At 37.2% G+C, this 8901-nt stretch overlaps 3 protein-coding genes across 3 annotated transcripts; 1 reads left to right on the forward strand and 2 right to left on the reverse strand.

Annotated features, from left to right (window-relative positions):
- Nucleotides 1-970: 970 nt before the first annotated feature.
- On the forward strand, nt 971-3547 carry LOC141607516 (pentatricopeptide repeat-containing protein CRR2, chloroplastic-like). The gene has a single exon (XM_074426877.1). The coding sequence runs from the start codon at nt 1149-1151 to the stop codon at nt 3048-3050; it is 1902 nt and encodes a 633-aa protein (XP_074282978.1). The 5' UTR covers nt 971-1148; the 3' UTR covers nt 3051-3547.
- Nucleotides 3548-3751: 204 nt separating this feature from the next.
- On the reverse strand, nt 3752-5748 carry LOC141595598 (uncharacterized). Its single transcript, XM_074415580.1, has 4 exons — nt 5019-5748; nt 4587-4730; nt 4324-4418; nt 3752-4231 (listed from the first exon to the last, which is right to left on the reverse strand). The coding sequence occupies exons 1-4, from the start codon at nt 5671-5673 to the stop codon at nt 4022-4024; spliced, it is 1104 nt and encodes a 367-aa protein (XP_074271681.1). The 5' UTR covers nt 5674-5748; the 3' UTR covers nt 3752-4021.
- Nucleotides 5749-6722: 974 nt separating this feature from the next.
- On the reverse strand, nt 6723-8610 carry LOC141595646 (uncharacterized). Its single transcript, XM_074415627.1, has 4 exons — nt 8078-8610; nt 7339-7515; nt 7153-7235; nt 6723-7056 (listed from the first exon to the last, which is right to left on the reverse strand). The coding sequence occupies exons 1-4, from the start codon at nt 8520-8522 to the stop codon at nt 6871-6873; spliced, it is 891 nt and encodes a 296-aa protein (XP_074271728.1). The 5' UTR covers nt 8523-8610; the 3' UTR covers nt 6723-6870.
- Between the last annotated feature and the right edge of the window lie 291 nt (nt 8611-8901).

Consider the following 8901-nt stretch of genomic DNA (forward strand, 5'->3'; position numbering starts at 1 on the left):
CTCTTCCCAAGTTCTTTTGAGATGACTATAGTAGTCAACAACAATGGTGTTGTCCTGAGAAATGTTACCTAGGTCCTTCTTGAGTTGGTACAACTCAAGAGTATTAACCTGATCATAGCATTCAGACAATTCTCCCCAAAGTTGTTTAGAAGTCTTAACATATGTGAAATTTTCACAAAGATTTCGCTCTAGAGAATGCCAGATCCACTTCCTAAAAATGAGATCAACACGTTTCCAGTGTTCTCGTTTCTTTACAGGTGAATCAGGCATAGCACAAGTTCCAGTAATAAAACCGTCCTTATTTTTCGCCATTAAAGAAAGCATTACTTCACGTTTCCAATTCATGAAATCACTTCCATTAAAGAGAAAATTAACAATATTTTTCGTATGTTGATCAACAGGTGTAATGTAAAGCGAATCATCATATAAAGCATAATCTGCATTATTTGCAACCGAATTATCAGGAGAAACAGAGTTCGGCATGATTAAGCAAGTGATGTAAACAATTGATCAATTTGAGTGAATATGATGAAGATTTGAACAAAGAATTACGAAAATTGAACAAATTGATAGTGGAATTTGAACAAATGAGAAGAAAAAACAACAAGATTATGGACTTCGAGAGAAGTATGAAGAAAGAATTCTGAATTTCAAAAAAATTATGCAGAAAAACTCACAAACGCGATGATTCTGAACTTCGACAGAAGTATGCAGAAGAGATTCTGAAATTCGACGGAATTATGCAGAAAAACTCACACGAATTGCGGTAAATTTGAACGAATTGATGATTGCGGAAGCGTAGCGCAATGTTTGGATCGTCACATGCGCTCTGATACCATGTAAAATCTACCTAAGGATCAACCTCTATGGATGAGCTTGGATGTTTCTTGAAGAAAAAAATCAGAAGTAAATAAAAGCAGATTTTTTTTTGATGATATTTTTGTGTTTACAATGTGATAAATTAATTTTGCAGATGAAGAAGAAAACTTATATACAAAGTGATCAAATAAACACAAATTCTAACCAACTCTAAAGCCAAGTCAGCAAACCGTGCACTTAATTGTGATTGGCTGCTTGTGTGTCATCAACATTTCCACACTAACCAACACTTGGTGCTTGCAAAGCACTAACACTCGAAATTGGTACCAATGCGATCAATATGCAATTACTTAATCTTTCAATTAAGAACTTTCAAAAAACCTAATTTCACACATTATTGTTCATTTTCATCATCATTAAACAATGGATACATCAATTACAAAGATACTAATCACCCTTTTTCAAGCACTAATCATTTTACTTATCCCATTTCTTGTTTATCATTTGCAGATTGTGCTTCATTTCTTAAAATTTGTATCAAGCAAAGATCAATTGAACCTGGTAAACAGATTCACGCCCAAATTTGTGTATCTGGGTTATCTTCTAATGTTATATTAGCTACTAAGTTAGTTGATTTATATTGTAATTGTAGTGAATTACGTTATGCACACCAAATGTTTGATGAAATGCCTAAGAGTAATCTGTTTTTATGGAATGTTTTAATACGTGGGTATGCTTGGGATGGACCGTATGATGTTTCGATATCATTGTATCGTCAGTTGCTTGACTACGGGCTTGTGCCGGATAATTTTACGTTTCCGTTTGTGCTTAAGGCGTGTGCAGCGCTTTCGAATGTTAAGGAGGGGAGAGATATTCATGAGCATGTGGTACGTACTGGGTGGGAGAATGATGTGTTTGTAGGTGCTGCTTTGATTGATATGTATGCTAAGTGTGGTTGTGTGGAGAGTGCGAGAGCGGTTTTTGATAAGATTGTGTGTCGGGATGTTGTTTTGTGGAACTCGATGATTGCTGCTTACGCGCATAATGGGCATCCAGAGGATGCCCTGTCGTTGTGTAGTCAAATGGCATTTGAAAATGAGAGGCCTACAGTTGCTACATTGGTTACTGTAATCTCGGCTTCAGCTAATAGTGCTGCTCTTCCTCAGGGAAGGGAAATTCACGGGTTTTGTCTGAGACAAGGGTTTGCCTCTCAGGATAAGGTCTTGACTGCTCTGGTTGATTTGTATGCAAAATGTGGGTCGGTTGGGATTGCCAGGAGGTTGTTTGAGAGCTTACGGGAGAAAAGAGTCGTCGCGTGGAACACAATGATTTCTGGCTATGCTATGCATGGTTATGCCAATGATGCAGTTTCTTTGTTTGAGGAAATGATAAGGCGAGGTTATAAGCCTGATCATATTACCTTTGTCGGAGTCCTTTCAGCTTGTCGCCATGGTCGTTTTTTGGATGACGGGTGGAGATATTTTAATAAAATGGTAGAAGATTATCGAATTGATCCTACTGTGCAACACTATACATGCATGGTTGATCTTCTTGGTCATACTGGTCGACTAAAAGAAGCTCGTGATCTCATACTGCAAATGAGGGTCAGGCCAGATTCTGCTGTATGGGGTTCATTGCTAAATGCATGTAAGATACATAAAAATGTGGAAATGGGGGAATTGGCATTAGAGAAACTCATCGAGCTTGAACCTGACGATTCTGGGAATTATGTGATCTTGTCGAACATATATGCACAAGCAGGGCAGTGGGATGGAGTGGCAAGGGTGAGAAGAATGATGATGGATAGAGGAATTAAGAAAAGTGTGGCTTGTAGTTGGATTGAAGTGAAAAACGAAGTTCATGCTTTTCTGTCAGGAGACACTACACATTCTATGTCTGACGCAATATATGCCGAGCTGGAAAGGGTAACAAGGCTGGTGAATGAAGCTGGGTATGTTCCAAAGACGGAAACTGTTTTTCATGATATTGAAGATGATGAAAAGACTCGCATGGTTTGCAGTCATAGTGAGAGACTAGCCATTGCTTATGGACTTATTAGTACCCCTCCTGGAACTAGGCTGCTCATCACCAAGAATCTCAGAGCTTGTGAAGATTGTCATGATTTCATCAAATTTGTCTCTAAGCTGACACAAAGGGAAATCACTATAAGAGATGTCAACCGGTACCATCATTTCAATGATGGTGTTTGTTCTTGTGGTGATCATTGGTAAAATAAATCTGGACTTTTTCTTATTTGATGCTTGGGAAATCAGCATTATACGAGCAGGAGCCTCCTTCCACAGATCACTTGCTATTCAGTGACCATATTAGCAATGTATCTACTATATCACACAGTAGATGCTACCTGCGACATAGTTTTGTAACTGATCTTCTATTGAAGCTCTTTGAGAAATGCTTCCTGCAGAGGATCTGTTGGCTGACCATGACAATCTGAAGGTCATTGTAAATTTCGAATCTGGAAGGTGAAAGCCGTTTGTTGATACCAGGTGATACAAACCTGCATATCTCAGCACGTAGCAGTTGCTGATCAAGAAAAATACCATATAGTTGCGATAATTAAATGTTGCACTTCTGTGCTTTGTATTCACACTCCACTGGGCTCCAGTTTAATGTTCCTAGCAATATGAAAATGCAAACTGGACGTACGACTTATCATGTTGGATTATGTAATTTTATGTATGCAGCTTTCGACTCTATTATTCCGTCATACTCTTCATGTTCTCTTGCAACATATCCATTTTAATGTAATATTTGATTACTTGTTATGCTCATGTGAAGGATCCAACAACTAAACCAGTATGTGCAGGATTTAAATTTTTGCAAGTCTAACTCAAATTATGAGTTGGCAAGAAACACGCTAAGACGAAATAGTCTGTCCGTCCGCATGTGTTCGATTACAGCATGAATATCCACAAACAATCAAAAACCCTGAAAATACGATCCACATGTAATGGTGATTACAGCATAATTTTCCACAAACAATCAACCAACACTGTATACGCGATCACAGAATTCTGTATACTAGATCAAGTCGGTAACTCCATCAACGTAAAGGAAAATTGTTGTGAATCTTACAAGCCAAGCAACAAATATGAGAATGTATAGACGATAGGGTTCTAACATAGTAGTATCACTGGATGACGGTATCTGAGATTCCAAGCAAGCTAAAATCTTCTGGTTATTATGGGATGGGTATCTTCATATACTCCAGATACCCCACGTCTTTGATTTTGAAACTCAACACGATGTATGTGCGCGGCTCTATATGCAGGCTCACCTCTAACTCAATGTCCATATCACTTACCTTGTTCAACCACTGAGCATTAATCCACTGAAAACTTGCACAGTAGCTCTTCTCTGGTTCTACCCCCTGCTGCATTCCAGCAACCTGCTGCAATAAATTAAGGAAATGAAATTTGTCAACTTATAAAGTTACAGAAAATGGACAATATTGAGAAACATGTATGGTATTTGAGTTGTTACCATCATCATGGGATACTTCTGTTTCCAAGAGTCCTCAATTTTAACCATCAGTGACATCATCAGCGTTTCAGAGTTCTCCGCTATCTCGACCAAAACTAATACAGTACACAATAGGGGAAAAAAAATCAGGTAATTATCCAAAGGCAGAGATTCAAGCTAGTGCAGTCATTTATGCAGATAATCACATTAGATAGAATGTTAGAATTTAGAATTAAGACATCATCTTCTGCCTTTTGTCGATATAGTAAGCAAGAAATACGAACCTTGATGAGTGGCCTGTTGAAGTAAATGTTTAAGCATCTTGCTGAAGTGAGCATCTGGTATAACAGCCTTACAGAAGACAGACATTTCAGGAAACTTTGAAATTTCAGCATTGTTTTCGAGTAACGAAACAGAATCTTGAAATCCTGCTTGCAGTCAATAAAACATGAATGAATTGGAAGGTAAAGAATTAATGTATCGGAATATAGATCAGAAATATTGAATCTTCGGCTCCATCCGATAAAGAAGCCATTCTAGTTATAATTGTCGAGTTCTCGAGATACAAAACTATCAGCAAGATAACAAAAACAGAATTAATTAATTGGTTTCTAGGAAATCAAGTCGTTCATCATCATCACTCAAGATTAACCCATTACAACCAACGAAAATGACGACAAACAGAAAGCGAAACAAGAAAAGAACAAGGATGATACCACGGGCAACTGCAAAGAAGGTGAGATCGTCAATCTCCTCCTCCTGGATAATAGTACATCCATTGTCATCTTCAAGATCAGTCAATCTCTTATATAATTCATGTAAATTGACAATCTTGCCCTCTATTGGCTTGGTACATGAAAATTCAGACGTTTTGAAGCACAGATGGGCAACAACATTGTTACTCGAGTTCTGAACCGTGACATTAAACCCATTCACATCAGCATCGATCCTCCCTAACTCTTCTGGGTTGTCGAGTACAGGATCGCAAAGAGCTTGGATTGCGAATTTCAGATGTCTGGCATGATTGAAACTGCAAACTAAAGGGAATGCTTGTTTAGCCTGTGAAAGTCCGGCAGTGTCAGTCGCGTTTTCTTGAGATGGCATAGCAATGTCAGTCGGGTTTTCTTGTGCTGATCCAGTAGTAACAGTAACTTGCTGTAAAGATTCTTGAGCCATGAAATTCAAGTTGTTGTACACGGTTTTTACTCGTTTTAATGGCCGTTCATGAACATTAATTGAAGAATCAGACATGGGAATTGATTGGGTTTCATGTGAAGTCTCGGAAGCAGAGATGGCCATTGGTTGGTTGTCTTGAGAATTTTCGGAACCAGACATGGGGGTGGGTGAGTTTGAGTTCTTGGAGTTTGACATGGTCGAAAGAAGAGACGGAAAAGCAGAGAGAATTCGAAATCTTTGTTTTTCTGATTGTGTAGTACAGTTTGTGTTAGAAATGGTGTTGAATTGTGACGAGGCAGTGGTTATATTATACTCTGTACTATATACTGCTGCTAACTTTTGGGCGGGAAAGTTAGTTGTTTGTTAAGTAGTTAGTTGGAGACTGTGGATTGGTGGTTATTATTGTTATAACGGAATTCTCTTTCTGTATTTTTTTTTTTTTTAAAATTAGTTATGGAAGATTGTACAGTTATACATGAGTCTAAGAGTCTCATGATAGAAATAGGAAAATAAATTACCAAGTTGCGCTTGTTTTTATTGTAAAGTAGGATGCATTTCACAACGTAATTCTCATTTTGTACTATGTGGAAACAACCTTTCTGAGTCATCTTAGTTAGCAGCATAGGGTAAAATTACGTACCCTGCAATTTCTTGTGGAAGCCGAGTATGACGCTTTTTAATTGCCTAATTTGTGGATAAAAACTAGATTGGTTTCATTCAGTGAGATTTGTTTTCGATTTCATTTCCATTTATTCCATGCTCATTTCAACCTATCGATTTCATTTCCAGTATTAGATTTGAGATAGCGGACACATAAAAGAAGGGAGTCCAATAAGCAAGATTGATGACTAATAATAGAGGACTTAAGAAAAGTGTGGCTTGACTTTTCTGTCAGGGAATGCCAAATATTCTGTCTTGAGTCTTGATGCAATATATGCCGAGCTGGAATGGGTAACAAGGCTGAATATTGTTCTAAATACGGAAACTGTTTTTCATGACATTGAAGACGATTAAAAGATTAGCATGGCTTGTAGTCATAGCGAGACACTAGCAATTGCTGTTGGACTTAAGACAGGATTTCGATTTAGGGAGTCTAGGTCAAATCATAAATTGGTAAGAAACACACAACAATCAAGTAAGCGGTCTGCATGTGTTGCGATTATAGCATGAACCTCCACAAACAATCAACTAAACTCTGATACTGCGATCGCAGAATTCAGTATACTAGATAAAGTCAACAGCACTAACAAGAATGTTTCGGAAATATATTGTGAAGCTTAGTAGCTAATTATGCAACAAATATGAGAGAATGTATGTAGCAGACTTTAGTGTTATTAACATAGTATGTAGTAGTATCACTGATGGAGCAAGCTAACATCCGCTGATCGATTATTATGGAATGGGTTCCTTGACGTACTCCAGATACTCCCCTTCTCCGAGAAAGAACCTCCACACGATGTATGTAGGCTGCTGCTCTGTATGGCCCACCGAAAGCGTAGTCTCATCCCTTGCCTTGTTCAACCACTCAGCGCGACTCCACTCAAACCTTGCACGGTACCTCTCTCCTGGTTCCACTCCCTGCAATAATATTCAAGGAAAATTGTCAAATTTCCTTTTAATTTTATACAAAATGGCCGATATATTCATTCCTAGCTCGAAAGTTTGAGTAGTTACCACAAACAACGGATACTGGCCTATCACTCGGTTCTCATGTACTGCCTCTAGCGTTGCAGTATTCTCCACTATCTCGACAATAGCTGATACAGAAATAGGCAGCAGAAAATGAGATTAGAATGTTAGAATTTAGCATTATCTGCCTTTTGTCAATCCTAAATATAGAATACGGAAAGAAATAAGAACCTTGATATGGGGCCTGTTGAAGTAAATGATCAATCATCAACCTCAAGTCGTTAGATGGTACCCTCGCACAGAAGAGAGACGACAACGACTCAGGAAACTTTGGAATTGCAGCCTCGTTTTCGAGTAATTCAACAAAATCATGATGTCTAGCCCAAGGTCCTGTTTCGGTGATCACCACTATCAAAAGGTAATTGGTGAGAAAACACTGTATAATCCACAAATCCAAGAAAATCGTAACAACAATCTTCTCGATTAACTTGATTAAAGCAACATCATAATCGACACTTGAATCTTATTTTCAATGTAAATACAATTTCTTCAAGAAACAAAAATCATGAATTTACCAAAGTAACTCAAGTTAAAAGCCTGAATCAAAATCGCAAAATTCAACGACTCACTAAAGTCATTATCATTAAAATAATATGATCTTAGAGCGAGAAATGAAATCAACTAATTTAAAAATCAAGCAGTTCATCATAAACAATCAAGATTATCCGTCTCAGATCATCACATAATAATAATAATAATAATAATAATAATAATAATAATAATAATAATAATAATAATAATAATAATAATAATAATAATAATAATAATAATAATAATAATAATAATAATAATAATAATAATAATAATAATAATAATAATAATAATAATAATCTCAACTTTAAAAGGAACAACAAAAATGAGACGAAACAATAAATAAACGGAAGCAAGAAAAGTAGGAATATGTTAGTACCAGGTGTAGAGAAAAAGAGTGTGTTAAAGCCGTGGTAGTGGTAAATTACTAATGGATCGTCATCGATAAAAGAAGTCAGTTTCTGGTTTAACTGAGGCAAATTGAGAATCATGCCGTCAATTGGGTTGGTGCATTCAAACTGAGATGGTTTCAAGAATAAATGTCCAACAACATCTGTATCCTTGTTCTCAACTGTTACATTAAACCCATCCTCATCAACATCGATCCTCCCTAACCCTTGATTATTATTGTGTACAGGATCGCAAAGACCTTCCATTGCAAACTTCAGAACTTTCGCTTGCTTCAATTTGCAAAAAAAACTGGGTACATTGTTGTCAGTCGTCGGGTTTTCTTGAGCTTGAGTTGTGGTGTTTTCTTGTGAATTATCGGAATCTGATGAGTCGGAACATGGTAGGTTGCCAATATAGTTGATCGGGATCGACATGGTGTAAAGAAAAAGAAGCTGATCGAGAGAAGTAGAGATGTTTGCTGAGAGAATTTGAGAGAAATGGTTTTAATGGTGTGTATGTATGTGTATGTGTTAGAAATGGTGTTTTAATGTGACGACGTAGTATATATACTGGTTTTTAACTTTTGGCGGGAAAAGTAGTTGTTTGTTAACAAGTTAGTTAGACGCTGGATGGGCGGTTACATGATTCCTTTTACCTTTGTTAACCGAAGCCAGAATTCTGAAATTCTCTTGTATTCAGGCGTCTCCGGTATTTGATACTAGATTTTGTGCCCGTGCGTTACACGGGTACTAAAATTTGTTATGACTGAAAATAGTTACACACTATATGGCACTGAAATTTGGTATGACTAAA

Source organism: Silene latifolia, chromosome 1 (genome assembly GCF_048544455.1).
Source record: "Silene latifolia isolate original U9 population chromosome 1, ASM4854445v1, whole genome shotgun sequence".
Lineage (NCBI taxonomy): Eukaryota > Viridiplantae > Streptophyta > Magnoliopsida > Caryophyllales > Caryophyllaceae > Silene > Silene latifolia.

Excerpts from the sequence above, each read along its gene's own strand:
- LOC141595646 (XM_074415627.1), bottom strand. The coding sequence starts at position 8,522 with ATGTCGATCCCGATCAACTATATTGGCAACCTACCATGTTCCGACTCA. Across the intron at positions 7,236-7,338 it reads TCAACAGGCCCCATATCAAG|CTATTGTCGAGATAGTGGAG; the intron begins GTTCTTATTTCT and ends TTTCTGTATCAG. Across the intron at positions 7,057-7,152 it reads GCCAGTATCCGTTGTTTGTG|GGAGTGGAACCAGGAGAGAG; the intron begins GTAACTACTCAA and ends ATATTATTGCAG.
- LOC141595598 (XM_074415580.1), bottom strand. The coding sequence starts at position 5,673 with ATGTCAAACTCCAAGAACTCAAACTCACCCACCCCCATGTCTGGTTCC. Across the intron at positions 4,731-5,018 it reads CTTCTTTGCAGTTGCCCGTG|GATTTCAAGATTCTGTTTCG; the intron begins GTATCATCCTTG and ends GACTGCAAGCAG. Across the intron at positions 4,419-4,586 it reads TCAACAGGCCACTCATCAAG|TTTTGGTCGAGATAGCGGAG; the intron begins GTTCGTATTTCT and ends GTACTGTATTAG.
- LOC141607516 (XM_074426877.1), top strand. The coding sequence starts at position 1,149 with ATGCGATCAATATGCAATTACTTAATCTTTCAATTAAGAACTTTCAAA.